This window comes from Narcine bancroftii, chromosome 8, assembly GCF_036971445.1.
Source record: "Narcine bancroftii isolate sNarBan1 chromosome 8, sNarBan1.hap1, whole genome shotgun sequence".
Lineage (NCBI taxonomy): Eukaryota > Metazoa > Chordata > Chondrichthyes > Torpediniformes > Narcinidae > Narcine > Narcine bancroftii.
In genome coordinates, this window is record NC_091476.1 from 177,115,275 (window position 1) to 177,141,050 (window position 25,776).

Genomic DNA, 25,776 nt, shown 5'->3' on the forward strand with positions numbered 1-25,776 from the left:
GCAGCTCAGACGGCAAAGTCCTCCTCAGCGACAAGATCTCCATCCTCAACCGATGGTCAGAACACTTCCAATCTCTTTTCAGTGCCAACCGCTCAGTCCAAGATTCCGCCCTGCTCCAGCTCCCTCAACAGCCCCTAAGGCTAGAGCTGGATGAGGTTCCCACCCTGGATGAGACATATAAGGCAATCGAACAACTGAAAAGTGGCAAAGCAGCAGGTATGGATGGAATCCCCCCAGAAGTCTGGAAGGCTGGCGGCAAAACTCTGCATGCCAAACTGCATGAGTTTTTCAAGCTTTGTTGGGACCAAGGTAAACTGCCTCAGGATCTTCGTGATGCCACCATCATCACCCTGTACAAAAACAAAGGCGAGAAATCAGACTGCTCAAACTACAGGGGAATCACGTTGCTCTCCATTGCAGGCAAAATCTTCGCTAGGATTCTACTAAATAGAATAATACCTAGTGTCGCCGAGAATATTCTCCCAGAATCACAATGCGGCTTTCGCGCAAACAGAGGAACTACTGACATGGTCTTTGCCCTCAGACAGCTCCAAGAAAAATGCAGAGAACAAAACAAAGGACTCTACATCACCTTTGTTGACCTCACCAAAGCCTTCGACACCATGAGCAGGAAAGGGCTTTGGCAAATACTAGAGCGCATCGGATGTCCCCCAAAGTTCCTCAACATGATTATCCAACTGCACGAAAACCAACAAGGTCGGGTCAGATACAGCAATGAGCTCTCTGAACCCTTCTCCATTAACAATGGCGTGAAGCAAGGCTGTGTTCTGGCACCAACCCACTTTTCAATCTTCTTCAGCATGATGCTGAACCAAGCCATGAAAGACCCCAACAATGAAGACGCTGTTTACATCCGGTACCGCACGGATGGCAGTCTCTTCAATCTGAGGCGCCTGCAAGCTCACACCAAGACACAAGAGAAACTTGTCCGTGAACTACTCTTTGCAGACGATGCCGCTTTAGTTGCCCATTCAGAGCCAGCTCTTCAGCGCTTGACGTCCTGCTTTGCGGAAACTGCCAAAATGTTTGGCCTGGAAGTCAGCCTGAAGAAAACTGAGGTCCTCCATCAGCCAGCTCCCCACCATGATTACCAGCCCCCCCACATCTCCATCGGGCACACAAAACTCAAAACGGTCAACCAGTTTACCTATCTCGGCTGCACCATTTCATCAGATGCAAGGATCGACAATGAGATAGACAACAGACTCGCCAAGGCAAATAGCGCCTTTGGAAGACTACACAAAAGAGTCTGGAAAAACAACCAACTGAAAAACCTCACAAAGATAAGCGTATACAGAGCCGTTGTCATACCCACACTCCTGTTCGGCTCCGAATCATGGGTCCTCTACCGGCACCACCTACGGCTCCTAGAACGCTTCCACCAGCGTTGTCTCCGCTCCATCCTCAACATCCATTGGAGCGCTTACATCCCTAACGTCGAAGTACTCGAGATGGCAGAGGTCGACAGCATCGAGTCCACGCTGCTGAAGATCCAGCTGCGCTGGATGGGTCACGTCTCCAGAATGGAGGACCATCGCCTTCCCAAGATCGTGTTATATGGCGAGCTCTCCACTGGCCACCGTGACAGAGGTGCACCAAAGAAAAGGTACAAGGACTGCCTAAAGAAATCTCTTGGTGCCTGCCACATTGACCACCGCCAGTGGGCTGATATCGCCTCAAACCGTGCATCTTGGCGCCTCACAGTTTGGCGGGCAGCAACCTCCTTTGAAGAAGACCGCAGAGCCTACCTCACTGACAAAAGGCAGAGGAGGAAAAACCCAACACCCAACCCCAACCCACCAATTTTCCCCTGCAACCGCTGCAATCGCGTCTGCCTGTCCCGCATCGGACTTGTCAGCCACAAACGAGCCTGCAGCTGACGTGGACTTTTTACCCCCTCCATAAATCTTCGTCCGCGAAGCCAAGCCAAAGAAGAAGAAGATTGAACAGTGAAATAAATAATCTGGCAGGTCTGTGTCTGTATTGGGAGCTTAAGCATGTAAGATTGAGCTTGTACGTCAAACAGATGAGTTTTTTAAGCAAAAAATATTGTGCAAGTTGAATGAGAAACTGATCTCATGAGAGCCCAAAATGATGTGATACAAATATAAAATTTCAATGCTCTTGATAGAGATTGGGCTGAATGCATAGAGAGCATTGACAAAAGATGCTGCCTTACAGGGGCAACTCTTTACCTGCAGCTCTGATGGGAATCATCAGATATTTCTGTTCAAAACTATTACAATTCAAATCCTCAGCCACAGAAACAAACTTACCAATATGCAATTCCCTATTAAGGACCTAAGTGGATCTTGCAATAGTTGGGAATAGCAATCTCCAAAAGATCTCAGAAGATTCAAATAACTGGTACAGGAGCAGCCAACGCACAGGCTATTTAAATACGTTGGGAGATACAAAGGGCCGACCCATTGGCCATTTAAAAAAGACTTGACCACATGGATGAGTTGTGAGGGGCTACAAATAATACCTTGGAGCCTGAGGACTCCACTCACTACCACCTACCCGGCCAATGTACAATTTTTAGAAAATAAACTGCGTGAACTCAGAGCCAGATTACAGCAGCAGAACTACAGCAGGGATTCCTGTGAGATGTGCTTCACTGAGTCATGGATGAATGAGGGCATTCTGGACACAGCACTACAGTTTGAGGGCTTCATCATCCAATATGCAGACCTGTGTCAAGAAAAAACAGAGGAGGAAGCATTTGCATTATCATCAATTCATCATGGTGCACAAACTTGACAGTTATGTCCTCGTCAAGCTCTCCTGAACTGGAACATACGGCAATTAAGTGTCGACCATTCTATTTGCCAAGGGAGTTCACCGCCATCATCCTAGCCACAGTGTACATTCCGCCCCAGGCTAACATCAGGCTAGCACTGGAGGGGCTGAGCACTGTGATCATCAGCTATGAGACAGCACATTGTCGGTGACTTCAACCAGGCCAACCTGAAGAAGTTTCTCATGGAAAAGCACAAATATACAACTGATCAAAAAAACGTGTAGGAATAAATCTGGAACTAAAGATAAATCAGTTTAATTTGATGAAGATAGGGCAGAAGATGTGGTCTATATAGATTTTAGTAAAGCCTTTGACAAGGTCTCCCATGAGAGACTCATTGAGAAAGTCATGAGGCACGGATCCATGGAACCTTGGCTGTGTGGATAAACACTTGGCTTGTTGGAAGAAAGCAGAAAGTAGTGGTGGAAGTAAAGTATTCTGTCTGGAGGTCAGTGACCACTAGATCTATTCTTGGACCCCTGCTCTTTATGATTTCTATATATGACCTGGAAGAAGAGGAGAAAGGATGGTTCAGTAAGTTTGTGGATGATATGAAGGTTAGATCACTATGGCTCAGAAAGCCGGCCATTTGGCCCTTCTAGTTTGGGCCGAAAACTTCATACCATGAGTCCCACTCACCTGCATCCATTCTATAACCCTCCATCCATGTATCTATCCAGTTTATTTTTAAAACTTAAGAGTGACCCCACATTTACCATGTCAGATGACGACTCGTTCCATACTCCCACTACTCTCTAGAGTGAAAAGGTTCTCCCTAATGTTTCCCCTAAACCTTTCTTCTTTCACCCTAAGGCCATGTCCTTTTGTATTTACCTCTCCTAATCTGTAGAAATAGCCTATGCACATTAACTCTGTCTATACCTATCATCATTTTTTAAACCTCAATCAAATCTCCCCTCATTTTTCTACACTCCAAGGAATAAAGTCCTTAACTATTTAATCTTTCCCTGTAACTAAACTCCTGAAGGCCCGGCAACATTCTCATAAATCTTCTCTGCACTCTCAATCTTACTGATATCCTTCATGTAGTTTGGCGACCAGAACTGCACACAATACTCCAACACCATAACATCCCAACTCCTGTACTCAATACTTTGATTTATGAAGGCCAAGATGCCTAAAGCTTTCTTCACAGCCCTGTCTACCTGGGACACCACTTTCAGGGAATAATGTAGCTGAATTCCCAGGTCCTTTTGTTTCTCTTCACTTCTCAATGCCCCATCATTTACTGTGGATGTCCTACCTTGGTTTGCCCTTCCAAAATGCAACACCTCACATTTGTTAGCATTAAATCCCATTTGCCACTTTCTGGCCCATTATTCCAGTTGGTCCGGATCCCTCTGTAAGCTTTTAAAGCCTTCTTTGCTGTCCACAGCACCTCCAATCTTTAGTGTCATCAGCAAACTTGCTGATCCAATTTACTACATTATCATCTGGATCATTGATATAGGTTGGAAGAGTTGTGGATGGAGCTGAAGGTTGTCGAAGGTTACGAGAGGATATAGACAGGATGCAGAGTTAAGCGGAGAACTAGCAGATGGAGTTCAATCTGATTAAGTGTGAGGGAATGCATTTTGGAAGGAAATAACCAGGAGACTGAGTACAGGGTTAATGGTCAGAAAGGACCTTGGGCTGCAAATCCATACATCCCTCAGAGTCTCTGCACCAGATGATAGGATAGTTAAGAAGACCTATGGAATGCTGAGATTCATTAATAAGGGGATTGAGTTCAAGAGTAGAGAAGTTTTTCCCTAAAGGGTTTGTGACTTTATTGATATTTGGTTCTTTTTATTGGTCTAATTTATATAATCTTTCCTTTGTCGTATTAGGGTATGGGAGCGAGGGGAGAGCAGTAGAGGAAAAAATGAACTCTGTATGTTATTTACTATTGTTGAAAGAAATTGTGTTTTTTGTTTGGATTTATAGGAGTCTTTGAAAATCAAAAATCAAATATTCAATAAGAAGAATAGAGAGTTGTTTCGAGTGAGGAGTCGGCGTCGGAGGAGTCCGAATTTTGGCAGCGTTCAAAGGAGGAAGGGTGAGGAGCAAGGTAAGAACTTAAATTCAGTGACTTACCAGGGCTTGGGCCTAGTTGGTTCAAGTGAGGAGTCGGTGTCGGAGGAGTTGGAGTTCCGGTGGCATTCAGAGGAGGAAGGGCAAGGAGAGAGTGATGGGATTAATTGGTCAAGGGCTAATAAAAAGAGGGTAAGATAAAGGAGCGGCTAGCAAGGAGCAGCCCAGCGACTGAGTGGCACAGCAAAGGAGTGGGGCTTTGAGGCTTTGGCTCAGGAGGCTTCGGTGAGCTGAGACTGAGGAGAGCAACTGCTGCAACCAAAGTAAGGGAAGAAGGTAAGTCTAATCAAGGATATTATTCTATAAGCTGATGGAGTCATCTAGGGCTGAGGATTGTTCCAGCTGTGGGATGTGGGAAATCTGGGATGGTATACTTGCCCCAGACAACCATACCTGCAGGAAGTGCATTCAGCTCCAGCTCCTTACTGACCAAGTTCAGCAACTGGAGCTGGAACTCGATGAACTGAGGGTTATTCAGGAGGCCAAGGCAGTCATAGAGAGGAATTACAGAGAGGTACTCACCTCAAATAGGCAGGATGCAGATACGTGGGTGACTGTCAGAGAAGGTAAAAGGAAGGGACCAGTAATGCAGACTGCCCGTGAAGAGGTTCCCATCGTCAATAATGCATGCTGTTTTGGATACTGCTGGTAGGGATGATTTACCAGGGATGAGTCAAGGTGGTCAAGTCTCTGGAACAGAGATCGACTCCTTGGCTCAGAAGGGAAGGGCTGAGAAGAGCTTTAGTAATAGGAGACTTGTTGGTTAGGAGGGCAGACAGGGTTTGCTGGGATGTATATAAACTCCCGGATGGTATGTTGCCTCCAAGGTGCCAGGGTCAGGGATGTCTCGGATCGACTCAGCAGCATTCTGGAAGGGGAGGGAGAGCAGCCAGATGCCATGGTCCACATGGGAACCAATGACATAGATAGAGGTAGAGACGAGTTCCTCAAGAGGGAATATTGGGAGTTAGGAAGAAAGTTAAAAGACAGGACCTCGAGGATGGTAATCTTTGGATTGCTGCCTGTGTCAAGCGATGGACAGGGTACAAATAGGAAGCTATGGCAGATGAATGCATGGCAAAAGAGTTGGTGTAGGGGGAAAGACTTCAGATTCCTAGATCATTGGGATTGCTTCTGGGGAAGGTCAGACCTCTATAAAAAGGATGGGCTGCACCTAAACAGGAAAGCAATCAATATCCCAGCAGGAGGGTTTGCTAGAGTCAATGGGGAGGGTTTAAACTAGCTTTGCAGGGGGAAGGGAATTATAATGAGAGCAAAGAGAATAGGGTAGCAGCAAGTCAGGGAGTTACAAAAGAGTAAGGAATTAATAGTAAAGAATGGTCAAAAACAACATAAAGGAAAGTCAGGTGAGCAGACAGAAAGAGCTGTTCAACAGGAATACAGCACAAACGACATCGATAACAGGGTTACAGGCACTTTACTTAAATGTACGTAGGATCAGAAACAAAGTAGATGCCCTGGTTGCTCAGATTCAACTAAAAAGGTATGACAGAAACATGGCTCAATGTGTGATTAGGAGCTTAATATCCAAGGATACACAGTCTATAAGAAAGATAGGGAGGTGGGTAGAAGTGGAGGGGGGGGGGCTCTGATGATATAATGACTTTAAATCAATAGAGAGAAGGGAGATAGGATCTAAAGCAGTAGAAACAGTATGGGTTGAAATAATAAATGGCAAGGGTAAAAAGATTATATTAGCAGTTATAAACATCAGCTAGAAAGTAGACTATGAGATAGACAGTAATACAATGGCAGAAGCCCATCAGGGGATCCACAGTTCTCGATTGGGTCATGTGCAATGAACCTGAGGTTGTTAAGAAGTTCAACGTCTTCGAACCTCTAGGAAGCAGTATTCAAATTTGTTAAGAAAAAAATATTATCGGATGTATCAATTTTTAAGTGAATTTTAAGATCATTGGTTACATTTAAGGAAAGACTAGATAGTTACATGGATAGGAGAGGACTGGAGGGGTATGGACCGGGCGCTGGTCAGTGGGACTAGGAGGGTGGGGATTTGTTACGGGATGGACTAGTAGAGCAGAACTGGCCTGTTCTGTGCTGTAAGTGGTTATATGGTTATAAAGGAAATTATGGTGGTATGAAAAAGGAACTGGCTCAAGTCGACTGGAAAAGCAAACTAATCGGAGGAACAGAGCAGGATCTACATTTTGGTAGTGGAAATAAACAGACAGAGAACTGTTGGGATGGGGAGAAAATTCAATCCTCAGAGGTGCAAAGAGACTGGGCATCCTTGTGCAGAGTCATCTAAATGTTAATGCCCAGGTGGGATTGGCAGTGAAGAAGGCGAATGCTATGGTAGCATTCATTTCAAGAGGTATAGAGTATAAGAGTAGAGAGGTGTTAATGAGACTCTATGGGGCACTGATGAGACCCCATTTAGAGTACTATGTACAGTTTTGGGACCCTATCTTAAAAAAAGATGTGATGTTGTTGGAGAGGGTGCAGAGGAGATTTACTAGGATTATTTCTAGAATGCAGGGGCTGGCGTATGGGGAGCATTTGGCAACTGTTGGGTTGTATTCATTGGAGTATAGAATGAAGGGGGATCTCATAAAGACCTTTCAAATATTGAAAGGTTTTGACAAAAGTGAATGTGGATAAGATGTTTCCCTTGATGGGTGAATCAAGGACAAGGGGTCATAGTCTTAAAATTGGAAGTTATCCAATTAAAACAGAGAGGAGGAAGAACTTCTTTGTGGGTCTGTGGAACTCACTGCCACACAAAGCAGTGAAGACCAGATCACTGGGAGTATTTAAACAGGAAATAGATAAGTATCTCATTAGTAAGGGATATGGAGAAAAGGCTAGAAATTGGAACTAGGTGTGAGCATAGTTCAGCTTAGTGTAGAGCCACAGAACAGACTCTATGGGCCTAACGGCCTGCTTCTGTTCCTTTATCTTGTGATCTTGTGAACTCTACAAATCTCTGCAAAGACCACATTTAAAGAGTATTGTGTTCAGTTCTGGTCACATAATTTCAGAAAGGATGTGAAAGCTATGGAGAGGGTGCAGAGGAGATTCATCAGGATGTTACCTGGATGGGAAAATGTCTTATGAGGCAAGTTAGCAGAGCTGGGACTTTTCTCTTTGGAGCGTAGAAGAATGAGAGGTCTACAAGTTTATGAAAGGCATAGATATGGTGGACATTCAGTGCCTGTTTCCTAGAGCAGGAATAGAAAACACCAGAGGAGATATGTACAAAGTTTAGGAGGGACAATAGAGATGTTTTTTTTAAACAGAGAGCTGTGGATGCATCCTGGAATGCCTTACAAGGGAATGGAGGTGGAGGTTGAAACATTAGAGACATTTAAGAGACTCTTAGCCAGGCACATGAATGGAAGAAAAATAGAGGGTTACAGGGTAGGGAAGGTTTAGTGTTTTTTTTCCAAGGAATACATGGATCGGCACAACATTGAGGGCTGAAAGGCTTGTACTGTGCTGTTGTGTTCTATGTTCTAATCTTCACAAGGAAATTCAGGGACAATAACACTATCTACAAATTTGCGCACGATCCCATGGTAGTGGGTTGTATAAAGGAAGGAGATGAGTCACAATCAAGATGGAGATTGAGCATTTGTCTGAATGGTGTACCGACACAACCTTGCATTCAATGTCATCAAAGCTAAGGAGCTGATTGTTGAGTTCATGAAAGGAAAGCCAGAGGTATACAATCCAGTGATCATTGGGGGATCAGTGGTGGAGAGGGTGAGCAAATTTAAGTTCTTGGGAGTCACTAGGCCCTTTCAAACTACCATGTAAAATAGAGTTAACTGGATAATTTGCCCAGTTAGTGCCCTAGCTACGCGGCAGTTAGAAAAGGTCCAACCGGGTCAACCTCATTGGAACCCAACCAGGTCTATGACTCACCTCAGAGGTAGTCAGGGAACCCAGTTAAACTTGCACAGGTTGCGTCCACAGGCAATTTGAACAGGAAAATGGCCGGCCTACCTATTGTGGTGACGTCAACACTTGTGTGCATCTGAACATCCGGCAATACCTCTGGTGAGTGTGTTACATGTCATTGTGGGGACAGGATCCCCCTTAAATCACTGGGTTGGCGACTTAATGGGTTGATCCCCCTGAAATTTAAAATGTGCTTCCAGCACCTTTGGCTCAGTAATCACACCCGGGTCCAAGGAGGGTTACCCAAGTACTGCAATTTAAAAGGGGCTATTATCTTAGAGGATCTTTCCTGGACCCAATACACCAATGGCATCGTGAAAAAAGCACATCAGCGCCTCTACTTCCTTAGGAGTTTGTGAAGGTTTGGTATGACAAGAGAAACACTGGCAAATTTCTACGGAGGTGTGGTGGAAAGTGTGCTGATTGGCTGCATCATGGTCCGGGTGTGGGGACTCATAAAGCCCTCCAAAAGGTAGTGGCACAACCCAGGACATCATAGGTAAAACCCTCCCCATTACTGAGAATATGCTGGAAATGCTGCCATCGGAGGGCAATAGCAATCATCAAAGAACCACACCAGCCAGCACATTCTCATTGCTGCCATCAGGAAAGAGGTATAGGTGGAGGAGTCACGCGATGGAGTAGTGGCCGGACGGTGAACTCCAGCCCTCTCCAGAAAAGTCGGGAAAAACAAGAGAAAACACAAAGGCACAGAAATAAAAGTTACAGAAAAGTGAGTATAAAGGTGGAAAGAAGATGGCGACAAAAAAAGAAAAGTCGAAAGCAACGGTAAGAAGAGAGGAAGAGAAGACAAAGGAAGAAAAAGGTGAAGGCCTTACCTGTCCGAAGAGGCCCGCTGCGGAGAGAGAAACCCACTCCCTCAGGTCGGTAAATAATGGACTACAAAAATGGCTCGCAGAGCCGAGTAAAAGTGCGCAACCGCGCATGCGCGAAGTTTCGCGCATGCGCGATGCGAATGAAAAAAAACACACCGACGGGAGGGGGGACCAGCTGGGGAGTCGATCTCCACAGCCGGCAACGACAGCTGCAGAACACCTGCAGCAAGAAGAGACCACAGAAGACAATAGAAACAAGAAAGAAGAGGAGGAAAGGGCAACAAAGAAACAACAGATGGCCAACCCAGAGGAAGAAGAAGAGGAAGAGTATGGTGAAATAGAAGAAGAAAAGAAAGGCAAGGTAAAGGATATACTTGCTCTTATTAGAGGATACATGGAGTCATTTAAAGAATGGCAAACACAGGAATTTAAGGATTTAAGAAAAAGAATAAACAACACAGAAGAGAAAATAAATAAAATGGAGATGACCTTAACAGAAATGGGAAAGAAAATGGACAAGATGGAAGAGCGGGCAGTAGCAGCAGAAATGGAGGTAGAAGACTTAAAAAAGAAATTGGAGAAATCTAATAAAAAAACTAAAGAGACACAAGAACTACTAGCTCAAAAAATAGATACAATGGAAAACCATAACAGAAGAAATAACATAAAGATAGTGGGCCTTAAGGAAGATGAAGAAGGCAAGAATATGAGGGAGTTTATAAAAGAGTGGATCCCTAAGACCCTAGGATGTCCAGAACTACAGCAAGAATTGGAAATAGAAAGGGCACATAGAGTATTGGCCTCTAAACCACAACCACAACAAAAACCAAGATCTATTGTAGTAAAATTCCTAAGATATACTACAAGAGAAAAGGTACTGGAGAAGACAATGGAAAAAGTAAGAGAGGGCAACAAACCACTGGAGTATAAAGGGCAAAAAATCTTCATTTATCCAGATATAAGTTTTGAACTCCTAAAGAAGAGAAAAGAGTTCAATACAGCAAAGGCGATTTTATGGAAGAAAGGGTATAAATTTATACTAAAGCATCCAGCGGTATTGAAAATATTTATTCCAGGACAACAAAACAGACTATTCTCGGATCCAGAAGAAGCACGAAAATTTGCAGAACAATTACAAAAATAGACTGAGGGAGGAAGACGGGTAATGAGAGTTAAAATGATCACAATTGATATGTATGTGGGTAAAGACAAAAATAGACTGAGGGATGAAGACGGGTAATGAGAGTAAAAATGATCACGATTGATATGTATGCGGGTAAAGAGGTATAAGAGTGAATAGAGACAAGGAGCATACGTGAATGTATCTGTACTTAGAGGAAAATATAGATAGTATAGACAAGAATTAATAAGGGAAGGTAATGGAATAGAGAGAATAAGGAGGGAATTAAAAGAGTGACCTTTGTGACATATGAAAAGTGAAATCTTTTCTGGGGGAGGCGGGGTGGGGGGAAATAGCGGTCACTGCAAAATCAGTTGACGCTTGCGAGTGGATTCGCAAATCCAAATGGAGAGGGGAGATGTGGTTGTCCGACAAGGGATAAAGGACAACTCAGGAGGTGAATGGGAGATTGGGGATAAATAAGATAGAAATAGGAGAATAAGGAAAATGTTGGATGTTGCAGGAATGTTGTCTTATAAAGAGTTGAAAATAAGAAAACAGAAATGGAAAAGGAGGAAAGGTAATGATGGAAAAACGGAAAGAGAAGATAAACAAAATATAAAAGGGCTACGCTGAACTATATGTCTTTAAATATTAATGGAATACATAACCAAATTAAAAGGAATAAACTACCAAATTTAAATGAATAAATGTATTCCATTAGAAAAAATAACATATTGGTTAAGAAATAATATTGAAATATTCGAACAAGTATAGGAGCCTTACATTAAATACAATAGCGAAAACCTACCGGGGACAAACATTACCTAAGTTGATGGAAGGAGAAGGAAAGAAAAGAATGGACTCAGTAGAATTTCTGGTGTAATTTAGTTGAATGACAACATTGTCTGACTGGATTAATGCAACCTAGATTGTATACCTAAAATGGATGAGAGGGGGAGGTGGGGGGGTGGTTTGGGAGGAAAGGGGGGGGGAGAAAAAGTCACTGTATATGTGTGAAAAAGAAATTGTGTATATCATGGCTAATGTGATTTATGGTGTGAAAAATAAAAAAAAAAGGAAAGAGGTATAGGTGCCAGAAGACTCACACCACCATGTTCACGAACAGCTGCTACCCCTCCACTAACAGACCCCTCACGACAAACTCAGTCAGAGAGTCTTTTAAGGACTCTTACTTGTGCACTTTGTTTATTTTCTTTTTTATGTACCCTGTCAATAAAGCTGAAATAAGAATCTGAATCAGAATTTGAAGTCAACTGAGCAAATATGAATTGATTGATTGAAACTAGCCTGCATGGATTTGCTAAAAAGAATTTACTGGAAATTTTTGGTGAAGTAATAGAATGAATCAATGAAGGAAATGCTATTGTTAACTTCCAAGGGACATTTGATTGGGTTGGCAACAAGAATAAATGTCATGTAATAAAAAGGGTTGCAACAGCAGTGATAGAAAAATTAATCAGACTGTTTTATTTTTTAACTGGAGTGAAATATAGTGACTCAAAGGTCAGTAGCAGGACCAGTGCTTTTAAAAAATATCTAAATTTGTGACTTCAACTTGAACCCACTAAATACCATTTCCAAACATATGGATAAAAAAAGAGGGAAGCAAATAACATTGTGTAGCAGATTACTGGGATGGAAGGATAGATGCAGGAAAAACAAATGATGAATATTCTAGGGTTATAAATACATACTGGAATTTAGAACAAGGAGGGTGACTTCATAGAGATACAAAATTCAGACAGGATGAAGCAGATTTGATACAGGAAGAATATTCTGAGGTTGAGGAAGTCCAAAATGATGAGTCACAATCTCGGGATAAAGAGGGAAGCCATTTTGGACTGAGATGAGGAGAAACCTCTTCAGTCATTGTGAACTTGCAGAACTTTCTGCCAAAATAAAGTCATTAAGACTACTGCATCACATAGATTCACAAAAGGAAGTTGGATGTGGCCTGTGTTGCGAAAGTGAACAATGGGTATGGAGAGAAATTAGGAACTAGTACTGAGGATGCACAATTAACCAGCATCAACCCACTCAGAGTGTTACCTTGGCTTGTGACATCATAGGCACCAGACTCCATTCCATCGAGGACATCCACATGAGGCAGTGCCTTGATAAAGCAGCCTCTATTCTCAAAATCCCCAACCACCCAGGACATGCCCCCTTCACTCTGCTACCATCAGGAAAAAGTACAGGAGTCTAAAGTTGAACGCTTCTTCCCCGCTGCCATCAGATTCCTGAATAATCAATAAACAAAAGACAATGCCTTACTTTTCATGCAGTACTATTTTTATTTTTTATATTATTGTTGTAAGATAGTTCATAACATGAATGTTTGCTTGATGATGCTGCCACAAAGCATCGAATTTTGTGACTTGCTGATGAAAATAAATTCTGATTCTAATCTTAGAGACTCAGAGAAACACGTGGATTTAAGAAAAATAGAGGGTTATGGGGTTGGGAGTGTTTAATACTTTTTTTTAGGAAGGAATGTATGGATCAGCACAACATTGAGGGCCAAAGGGCCTGTACTGTGCTGTATTTTTCTATGTTCTATTAATTGGTAGAGCAGACTTGAAAGGCCAAATGACCCATTCCTGTATGTATTTTCTCTGAAATCTATGAAAGATAGGAGCAGACAAGTTGGTGAGAATAGTAGATGGGTAGAAAATGGAATTTAATTCTGAGAAGTGTGAAGCATTTTATATATAATATATATATATATAGTAAGAAACAAAGAACAAAATACTAGAGGGCAGAGTGTGAGTGTATCAGACAGAGAAAACTGGGTGTAAATGGGACAGTTCAGTAAAAATGGTAAGGCAAATGGAAAAGTAGTTACAGAGATGTGTAAGATCTTTCACCTTATTTCTTGTTAAGTAGAGTTAGGGTCACCTTGTCAAATTCCTTCTGAAAAAGAAATGTTTCTGTTCATTAAAGGTATAATGTTTCTGTTCTCAAGAGTCAAAGCCATTTTAATTTTGATAGTGGGATATTGAGGATTTGGCTCGAATCCTTGGCAAGCAGAGAAGGTCTACAGCAGATAAGAGTAAGACTTGCTTTTCTTTTCAGTGATTAGTGCAGACGAGATGACAACTAGTTTGATGGCAGTCCAGTGGAGATCCTCCCGGATGTGAGATGTCCAGAAATCTTCTAGCATGCCTGACCTGATGACTGTCCCTGAGGATAGTGCTTGCAGGTGCAATTCCTGAATGACATGCTCAAGGAGCTGGAGTGGCAGCTGGACATAGAGATCATTCTGAATACTGAACACTACATGGATGAGAGGTTTAGTGAGGTGGTCTCACCAAAGGTACAGACATGGAGGAGCTAGGTGACCAGCTAGGTGCTTGAGGTGGCGGGAACCCCTGTCACTATCCCCCTCAGTAACAAATACATTGTTTTAGATAGTGTTGGGTGAGGGGAGGTGACCAACCAGAAGGGTCACAGCATCCATGTCTCTGGCACCATCTGACTAGAGACTCTGAAGGGTGAAGAAAAAGAGAGCAATAGTAACAAGCAACTCAATAGTCAGAGAGATTGATAGGGTATTCTATGAATGAGACTCTGACATGTTTTGAAGCCTCACAAGTGCCCTGGCATCAAACTTTCAGCATTCTGAAGGGAGGAACAAGCAGCCAGAAGTCATGGTATACGTTGATACGAGTTATGTAGGGATGAGTCCTGTAAAAAGAATATTGGGGGGGGGGGGGGGGGTAGTTAGGATGCAAGTTTAAAATTTTGGATCTCCAGAGCATTGATCTATGGATTATTACTTGTGACACATGCCAATGAAAGTCGGAACAGGAGGATTGAGCGAGTGAATATTTGGTGCAGGAAGAAGGGTTTAATGTTTATAAACAATTGGACAGACTCTTACTGGTTAGTCTGTGTTCCTCCCCTTCCTTTCTCAATGAAGTAATGTGTGCAGTTTTGGCCACCTAACTTCAGGAAAAAGATTGGGATATTCCCTGGACTTCAGGAACTTAATTATAGGGAAAGGTTAAATAGGTTAGGGCTTTATTCTCTGAAGTGTAGAAGAATGATAGGAAGTTTGATAGAGGTATTTAAAATTATGAGGGGGATAGAAAGAATAAATAGAGATATGCTTTTTTCCACTAAGGGGAGGTGAGATACAAACCAGAAGCCTTGGGTTAAGGGTGAAAGGTGAAAATTTTCAGTGGAACACAAGGAAGAACACTTCTTACAAGTGGTGGGAGTGTGGAATGAGCTGCCAGCTGAAGAGGTGAAAGCAGGCTCAATTTTAACACTGAAGAATTTGGATAGGTACATGGATGGCAGAGGTATGGAGGCCTACGGACTGGGTGCAGGTCAATGGGACTAGGAAGAAAAATGGTTTCACATAGACTAGAAGGCCCAAAGGGACCTATTTCTGTGCTGTAATGTTCTAAAGTTCTATGAAGGTGAAGGGCAAGCTTCAAGGTAAGGCAGAAACATTAGTTGGGTTTACTTTAACGTAAGAAGCCTGATGGGAATAGCTGACATTTAGGGCATGGATAGGTACAAAACAAAGGGATTTGTAGCCATAATAGAGATATGGCTGGAGGAGGAACATGACTGCCAGCTCAATGTTCTGAGGTGCCATAATTATGGGTGTGATAAGAACAGTAGTGGGTAGAGAGGAGGGGAGAGAGGTGCATATTAGTGAAAAAAGATATCACAGGAGTCTTTAGAGAGAATATTGGCAGAGAAATATTATGTGAGGTAGTGTGGTTGGACATCAGGAACTGAAAAGAAGTAGTCACCTTGGTAGTTTCATATAAAGGGCCACCAATCTGTTCAAGGGACCTAGAGGATTAAATACTACAGATTATAGTAAAAATATCAGTCCTGTTATTATAGATGATTTCAAGTTTCCCAACATTAAGTGTAAAGAGATTGGATGGGATAAATATGTCCAGAATATGTGGATAAGAGTTGAGAGAAGATTGGATCTTGGACTGGGAAATGAAGTTGGTCCAATAACTCTTGTATTGGTAGGGGAACACTTTGCAACAAATAACTACCATTCTATTAGCTTTAAGTCAGAATCCTAATCTACGACAAGGTCACTTTCAATATGATTAGGCAAGAGTTAGCAATAGATGACAAAATTGTGGGGGTTGGTACAACACCTACAAATTTGGTTATGATACCACGGGTTGCATAAAAAGGAATGATGAGTCAACATGAAAACTGGGCTGAATCATGTACGAACAACAACCTCACATTCAATGTCATTACATCCAAAGTGCTGACTGTGGATTTAAGAAGGGAAAACTAGAGATGTATGATCCATTGATTATTAAGGAAGCAGAGATGGAAAGGGTGAGCAAATTTAGATTACTGGGAGTCACCTATCTCGGATAGCCTTTCCTGGAATCAACACACTAATGTCATTTTGAAGAAAGCACGTCATCACCTCTACTTCCTCAGGAACTTGCAGACATTTGGTATGACATCAGAAATCTTGGAAAATTTCTACAGATGTATAGTGGAAAGTATGCTGACCAACTGCATCACAGCCTGGTGTAAGCAGAAAACCTTGCAATAGGTAGTGGGCACAGCCCAGGACATCACAGGCAAAACTTCCCTACCATCAAGAACATCTATAGGGAATGCTGCCATCCCAGAGCAGCATATGTTCACACAACTCAGGACATGCTCTGTTCTCGTTCTTGCCATCAGGATAGAGGTACAAGTGCCACAAGACTTGTACCACTAAATTCTTGAACATTTGCTATCCTTCCACCATCAGACTCAAAAACAAACTCATTCAGAGACTCATGTCTAAAAGGTTCTTACTTTGCACATTATTTATTGCTGAATATATTTTTTCTTTTGTATTGTAGTTTGTTTACATTTATTTCTTTATATTTCTCTTTTGTATATCTTTTCTTGAATTCAGTTTTTTGCACTACTGTGACAGATTATGTTCTATTTTATATTGTATATAGATTTTTTTGGAGCAGACAGATTGTGGGATTTTAGTTAGATCACACACAGATACAAACACTTCAAAACAGATCTCATTTAAAATGCAAGACCTTGGCTCAAGCAGGACAGTCTGGGCTCCGAGTGCCTTTGCAAAAACTTTGAAGAATGCCTATAGTTTCAGCTCAATTGCAGGGTAGATTTATACAAGCAGAGTATAAAAGTATAATTTTGTCTGACCACTCATTGTTGTTGGCCTCTTGTTTAGGTACTGAGAAGATAGCAAATACTTAACTTTGGAGATTTAATGAGATGTTATTAAAAAGACCAGAGTTCATTAAATATATTAGGAAACAAATTACTTTTTATTTACAAACTAATCAGGATTCAGTACAAAGTAAATTTGTTTTATGGGATGCTTTAAAAGCATATTTCAGAGGTCAGATCATTAGCTATACAGCTAGAGTTAAAAGACAATATTTGATTGAAAGTCAAAATTTGGAAAAAGAAATTGAAAAGTTAGAAAAAGAATTTCAGAAGAATTCTACTGAAGATAATAAGATCCATTTATCGAAATTAAAATTACGATATAATATATTGTGATCATATAAATATGAAAAAATGATTCAAAGATCGAAACAGCGTTATTATGAGTTAGGCAAAGAGCACAAGTTTTAGCTTGGCAATTAAAAACGGAACAAGCATCAAGAACAATTAATGCTATTAGGAAAGATTCGGAGATTACATAAGCCTCAGGAAATTAATGAGGAATTTTTTAGATTGTATAACAAACTATATACATCTGAAAGTATTGACAAAATACTGAGCAAATTGATTTGTTTTTGGCTAATTTAAATTTGCCATCATTGAGTGGGAAGGATATTAACGATTTAGATTGTCCTTTTACTGAATTGGAATTTAAAGGAAGCATTGCACTTAATGTCAGGAGGAAGGTCCTCGGGTAAGATGGAATTTTATAAAGAATTTAATGACTTCTTGTTTCCGGTTTATATGGAAATTTTGAAGCAGGCAACTGAGGTGGCCTTATTTCCAGAATTGTTTTAGAGGGCGTTGATTACTGTTATTCCAAAAACTGATAGAAATCCATTAAAAGTGTCTTCTTATCGACCAATTTTGTTATTAAATGTAGATTATGAAATTGTTACAAAAGTATTAGCTAACAGACTGGCTAATTATTTGCCAAAATTAGTACAGATTGATCATGCTGGATTTATAAAGGGTCGATACTCAGTTGATAATGTCACTAAATTGATTTCTATAATTAATGCTGCTAGAAAACAAGCTAATCAACCAATGATAGTGGTGTTAGATGCAGAAAAGGCTTTTGATAGGGTTGAGTGGAAATTTTTATTTAAGATTTTAGAAAAATTTCAATTTGGACCAATTTTCACTACTTGGGTTCAAGCTTTATATACTAATCCTACAGCACAAATAATGACGAAAGATCTGATTTCATCGGCTTTTACACTATCTCGATCAACTAGGCAAGGCTGTCCTCTTTCACCAGCGTTGTTTGCATTGGTAAAAGAACCTTTAGCTTAAGCTGTTAAGACAAAATTTGGATATTAAAAGTATTAAAGTAGGTGAACAAGAATATAAGATTAATTTGTTTGCTGATGATGTTTTAATATATTTAACATATCCTGAAGAATCTTTGAGGATGCTGCAAAATTTATTACATCAATTCGGTATATTGTCAGGTTATAAGGTTAACTGGGAGAAGAATTAAATATGTCGATATCAAATGAGGATTATTTCAATTGCAGACAGATTACTAAATTTAAATGGTCTGATAAGATTAAATATTTAGGAGTTATATTTAATAAAGATTATCACAACTTATATATTCTGAATTATATGCCTTGGTTGAATAAGATTAAAATTGATTTACAGAAATGGAAAGATTAGCCATCAACTTTAATTGGGAGAGTAAATTGTATAAAAATGAATATTTATCCTCGTATAGAATATCCTTTTCAATCTATTCCATTTGGGATTCCGAAGAAATTTTTAAAAGAATTAAATAAAGTAATTTGATTATTTTTATGGAAGGGTAAATTATCTAAGGTCTCTATGCATAAATTAACGTGGCAGTATGAATGGGGAGGACTTCAATTACCAAATTTTCAAAATTATTATGAAGCAGCTCAGTTGAAATTTATTAATAAGTTGTTCGATGACTGGTCTGGGCTAAAGTTGAGTTGGATCAAATTCTTGAAAAAGAAATTAGTCAATTTATTTACAAATGGAATCCTTTGTTGTTACAAAATTATAATTTACCAGTATTAAGACATACATTGAATATTTGGTATAAGCAGGATCAGCTTATAGGTTCTAAAGGGAAAATTTCAATTAAATTACAAGTCAATCTAAGTTTGAGATTATAATGGTTGGCAAGGACACAAAAGGATTTATATCGGATATGTATAGATTGTTGCAAGAAGATGGATAAAGTTGGGATAGATAGAAAAAAAGAGAAATGGGAGAAAGATTTACATATTGAATTGTCTTGGGAGGAATGGTCAAATATGTGTATGGAGTGTTACAAAATTAATTAATGTGAGATATAGTATGGTTAATTATAATTTTATTCATCATTTATATTTGACTCTTGAGAAATTGAATATGGATTTAGACCAACAGCTTTGTGCTTTAGATGCAGAGAAAAAAATAGGTACTTCTGTACATTGTGCATAAGAAAGAAACTTTTTTGGGAAAAAGTTATTAAATTTTTGAGAGATTTATTTACAATTGATTTGCAAATAGATTCAATGGTGTGTTTACTGGGATATATAAATGCTGTTACTTTGGGATTGGTTGATAATCCACAATTGGCATTTCTGCAGTTAGGGTTAGCGGTTGCAAGATGCATAGCGATAATTTGGAAAAATGATATGGAAATGAATATACAAAGGTGGCATAATGAATTGCAATCGTGTTTATATTTGGAAAAAATAACTTATAATTTGCGAAATAATTATTCTTTCTTTATAAAAATGTGGAGTTTATATTTGGATAGTATGATTATTGATCTTAAATAAGAGTTATGTAAAGAGTTGGCACATTGATTAATTAATTTTAAATGTATAATTTTTTAAGGCTCCAAGGGGTGAGGGAGGAAGTCAAGATGATGTAGTTAGTAGAGGGAGGGGGGGTTATCATCATTATTATTTTTTATACTTATCCTTCTTTTTATATATCTATCATTTTGTTAAATTCTTAAATAAAATTTTCAAAAAAAAAAATGCCTATACAGACTTCACAAATAGGTGTTAATTGGACATGTTGTGGAGTAATGGATTATTGTTTTGGAAAGCAATAGATAAACAGACTCAGAAGATTGGGTCCGCAGTCCATATGAATACAGTTTGCTGCTCTAGAGAGAGAGAGAGCGAGAGAGCGAGAGAACGAGAGAGCGAGAGAGAGAAAGAGAGGAAATTCAGTTCTACAGTTCAGCAGCAGCAGCTGGGACTGGAACAGGACAAGCTGGCAAGCAGAGAGGGAGAGAAAGAGAGACTGTTGGTTTTCTGCAGTGGCTTTTGGAAGCTTATTTGAAACCCTATTTTGAAGACAGGTTGTGAGTTCTGAGTTCTGAGGTTGTGGTCCATACAAGAGGAGATGGCTGCTGTATAAAGTTTCATTTGAAATAAGGGAAACAAAAAGGAACTCAGTAGTGACATGAAAGAAAGAGGTCATCATTTGGAAAACCTTGATTGGGTAAGTTTCTTCGGCAAGACACTGACGTGGCTGATGAGAAGGAATCAGTTTGTGTCCAATGTGCAACAAATCTGTCTCTGAAAACCAACAAGAACCAACCTGAGGAGTAACCTTTTACCTTTCAAGAACCAAAGCCTGGTGAAGATTCATAAATGTTAAATTCTGTGAACAATATAAAAATCACCTGCAACCAGTGAACTTGGAGAAATGAGAAGTGAGATTGGACTGTGAATCAAAGAACTTTTCTGAACTTATACACACATTACATACACATGCACTTAGAATTAGAAGGGGGTTAAATTAATAGTAATAAGTTAGAGTTTGATCCTGTTTTCATGTTTAAAGATAATTAAAAGCAACTTTTAATTCACCATTTGTCTTGGTGAATTTCTATTGCTGCTGGGTTTTGGGGTCCTCTGGGCCCATCATGCTACCAATAAATAGAAATTCCATTTGGCCTGTTGGAAAAAATAATTTCAGGGTTGTATGATGTCATGTATGTACTGATCATAAATCTAAACTTTTTTTCAAACTTTATTTAAAAGATGATAAAAACATAACACACAATCTAATAACAATCAAAAATTATTTTTACAGAAATATATATTAAAAAAAACAACCCAACAAAAAAACCATCCCACCCACCCCATCAGCCAGCTCCCTTAAAGGGAACCAAAAATATGAATTATATTTAAAAAATTATAAGTATTAATAACAATTCAGAGTATATCTAAATGCATATACTCCAAATATGGAAACCATTTATCAACAAAGAAAGAATAATTATCATGTAAATTATAAGTAATTTTTCCAATAACAATACAAGCTTTCAATTCATTATGCCAGCATGCTATATTAATCTCTGTAGTGACTTTCCAGGTACTAGCTACACATTTACGCGCTACTGATAGCACTACACGTCCAAAAGCAATTTGAATTTTATCTTGCCCCTTCCTCTCAGAGAAGCCATATTACCTAACAAAAAAGCTGTTGGATCTAATGGTAATTTAAAGTTATATAATTTTTCCAAAACTATCTTAATTCCTTGCCAAAATGGTTGAACTTTAACACAAGACCATATCAAGGTGGATAAATCTCCAGGTCCAGACCAGGTACATCACAAAACATTGTGGGAAGGCAGGAAAGAAATTGTTGGGGGCTTGATAGATATTTTTAATTAATTGCTGTGGACAGGAAAAGTTCTAGAGATGGCAAATATGATGCTATTATTGAAGTCTATAAAATCATGAAGGTGAAGAGTGACAGTTTATCCCTGAGAGTGAGACGAGAGGACATAACTATAAGACGCAAGGAGTAAGATTCAGAGGGGATGTGAGGGGACAGTTCTTTACTGAGAGGGTGGAACTAGGTGTCAAAGTAGTGGAGGCAATTACACGAGCTTCCCTGAAGAAACACTGATAATTACATGGATGAAAGGTACCAGAAGGGGTATGGTCCTGAAAGAAACATAGAAACATAGAAGATTGAGTAAGTCATTCGACCCTTAGAGCCTGCTCCGCCATTCAACGAGATCATGGCTGATCTTAAAGTTCAGTACCCCGTCCCCGCCTTCTCTCCGTAACCTTTAATACCCTTATACTGAAGAAATAGATCTAATTCCCTCTTAAATAGATTTAATGAACCTGCCTCTACTGCCCTCTGTGGCAATGAATTCCACAGATTCATCACCCTTGGGGTAAAGAAATTCCTCCTCATCTCGGTCCTAAATGATTTGCCTATTATCCTCAAACCATGGCCCCGGGTTCTGGATTTTCCCATCCTTGGAAACATCCCATCTGCATCCATTCTGTCCAGTCCTGCCAGAATTTTATATGTCTCTATGAGATCCCCTCTCAATCTTCTAAACTCCAGCGAGTACAATCCCAATTTGAGCAATCTTTCCTCATAAGTCATTCCTGCCATTCTAGGCATCAACCTGGTGAATCGCCTCTGCACTCCCTCTATTGCAAGAACATCCTTCCTTAGATAAGGTGACCAAAACTGCACACAATACTCCAGGTGTGGTCTCACCAAGGCCCTGTACAGCTGCAGTAAGGTATCCTTGTTCCTAGACTCAAACCCTCTTGATATGAAGGCCAACATACCATTTGCCTTTTTAACCGCCTGCTGTACCTGCATGCTCGCCTTCAGAGACGGATGTACAAGTACCCCTAGGTCTCTCTGCACTTCCCCATCTCTTAATCTATTGCCATTCAAATAGTAATCTGCCCTCCGGTTTGTATTACCAAAGTGGATCACCTCACATTTATCCACATTGTAGTGCATTTGCCATGGATCTGCCCAGCCCCTCAATTTATCCAAATCACACTGGAGCTTCCTGACCCCCTCTTCCGTGCACACAACCCTTCCTAGCTTAGTGTCATCTGCAAATTTGGAGATATTACATCCAATCCCCTCATCCAGATCATTAATGTAAATTGTGAACAGCTGGGGTCCCAGTACAGATCCCTGTGGCACCCCACTGGTCACCGCCTGCCACTCATAAAATGAGCCATTTATCCCAACTCTCTGTCTTCTACCTGCCAGCCAGTTCTCAATCCACATTAATACCGCCCGTAATCCCATGAGCCTTGATTTTGTAAGCCAGTCGTTTATGTGGGACCTTATCGAAAGCCTTTTGGAAGTCCAGGTACACCACATCCACTGGCTCTCCCCCATCTATTTTACCTGCCACCATCTCAAAGAATTCCAATAGATTTGTCAAGCACGATTTACCTTTTGTAAATCCATGTTGACTCTGTCCGATCCCTTCTCTGCTAGTCATATGCTCCGCTATTACACCCTTAATTATGTGGGCAGGTGAGATTAAAGCAGGCAGGCATGTTATTCAATGTGTAGTAAACACACTGAAATACTGGAGGAACTTAGCTGTTCTTTTCAGCATCTAGAGGAGACAAGACTATATTGTTGATGTTTCAAGCCTATGCCCTTCTTCAAGGATGAATCAGAAAAGGCAGAAGCAGGATATTATCAGAAAGTCTCAGAATTCAAACAATGGGAGAGGAAGCCAGACCAACAATAGGTGTTAATTGGGACTAGGTAGAATTGATCATATCTGTGCAAAAGGAAACATGGAGTGGAGAGATGATGGGGAAAGAGGAGGTTGAGGATTTTTTTTGAATGAAAGCCAGAGAAGTCAATATTAATGGCATTAAAACCACCCCCTACCCCCTTCTTCCCCCATTGGTTCTCCATTCCCTGTCTCCTTTCGCACAGGTATGATAAATTCTACCTACAGGTAGATCCCTATTTACTATAGGTGACATTCCGGGATCGTATCGTAAGGTGAAATTATCATGTCGGGGGTCAACCTGTACTTGCAGGAGGCTGACGTCCCCGCTGCTGCCGGACCGCGAGGCTGACATCCCACTCCTGCTGGGATCCCAAGGCACTGGGTAACTAGGGGCAGCCAGCACCTCCTCACAACTTGCATTGTGATTTGGAACACATACACAGATTACCATTGCTCTCTCTCCTTCTTCAATCTCTCTCTCTCCTTCCCCAGTGACAGCAATCTGTATTTTTTTTTTTCTTTGGCTTGGCTTCGCGGACGAAGATTTATGGAGGGGGTAAAAAAAGTCCACGTCAGCTGCAGGCTCGTTTGTGGCTGACCAGTCCGATTTGGCACAGGAACATTGTGTTATTAGGACATTTTGTTTACAAGTGATTAAAGTTTGGAATGTAATGCCACATTAATAGGGGGAGGAGTCATTTTTACCATTCAAAAGGGAGTCAAATGGTGTTTGAAAGGAGTGGGCAGGGCTATGGGAGAGGACAAGAGAAGCTTGGAACTAGTTGGATTCCCCTTGCATAACGACTGGCCATTCAGGCTCTATAATTGTGGTTCACTGATTTTGTAATCTTAACTATTTTTAATTACATACCCTTTTACGTATCATGAGACTAACTCTATAATATGATTTCAGTTTTATCTTTGATTTCTTACCAGCTACTCTTTATTTCATTGATGTTATTATGTCAATTACATAAACGATGACCAATGGCAGGAAGTGAATTGGAGTCTGTAGTACAATTTTTAAATTTTTAATGATGTCTATAAACTAGTCTCACTTTCTTCTTCATATTCTGAAGACATTATTTTAATCATAAATTGAATGGCATTTTCAAAGAATTTCATAATCAAGTTGCAGAAAGGAAAAATATACACTTACCAACTTTTGCTGCAGCATTCTTAACATTCAACTCATTTACAGTCCTGGAGAGTAACTTTGAAGATACATACTCATTCTTGAAGAAAGGTAGTACAGAGGTTGAATCTGATTCATTTTTATGCATGTCAGGACATCCACAACCCGACTCATTAATTCCACAAGGTTCACGTTGATTTCTGTTACTCAAGCAGTTCTCAAGCCATTGACATAATACTCCACAGCCAAACTGGCTGGAATTCTCATTATTCAGTAAAATAACCTCCAAGAGTTGAAATTCCATTGCATTTTTTCCTAGGTGCTCATTCAAAACTGATTCGGAAGTCAAACAAAATTGTACAAAATCTTTATCAAACTGTAAAAATGTAAACAAATTCCTTGTTTCACACAAGTTAATAGCATCATAGTCAATATAATCCAATGTGCTGCAAGTCTGATTCGGAATGTAGTGATCCAACTGCAGTACCATCAGAGAGATACGGGAGCAAATATTTTTTTCTTTGTGAAATTTTAAGTAAATTGAATATTTTGTTGGATCTGGGTTTTCAATGGTCCAGGAACAACTAGAAAATGTGTCAGGGAATGTGTCTTGAAGGGAGAATGATCTGTACAGAATTCCAGATATCAATGCGGAACATACGTTTTCATTGACATCAAACCCCAATGTGAGTAGAACAAGGGACAACAACACAGATACTGTCAAGCGATGAGCAGTGTTCATCCTATGTCATGTGTCCTGAAATGAGAGGGAATGGATATTAAAATTTATGTAATTACAAATTGATAGAAACCTTTATTGCATCACATATCCGATTAATATTTCTTTAATTAATGCAACCAGGTCACAAAAACAGATGAGCCATTATCAATAATGTTTCTTTAAAAAAAACAATTGTGACAAATTCTAAACATCTCACATAGCCCAGTTGATATCACTCATCATGTATCACTTTCTCTGGGAACTTGTAAAAGAATGGTTAACTTTTCATATCTAAAAGAACAGAGTACAGTGTCATTCTCTTAATGAGCCACAATGGAAAGGTTTTAAATAATCTTTTATCTCTGGAC

General features: G+C 40.1%; 1 protein-coding gene across 10 annotated transcripts in view; it reads right to left on the bottom strand.

The window, feature by feature from the left end:
* The window catches only part of LOC138741615 (adhesion G protein-coupled receptor B2-like), a 711,436-nt gene extending 685,996 nt beyond the window's left edge, over positions 1-25,440 (bottom strand). For all 10 annotated transcript variants that reach the window (XR_011343611.1, XR_011343612.1, XR_011343613.1 and 7 more), the window contains exon 1: positions 24,712-25,440. Coding sequence is in view for 7 of the 10 variants with exons in the window: in XM_069895953.1 (XP_069752054.1) it covers positions 24,712-25,429 (718 nt within the window). In the remaining 3 variants the exon portion in view is untranslated. The remainder of the gene's footprint in view (positions 1-24,711) is intronic.
* Between the last annotated feature and the right edge of the window lie 336 nt (positions 25,441-25,776).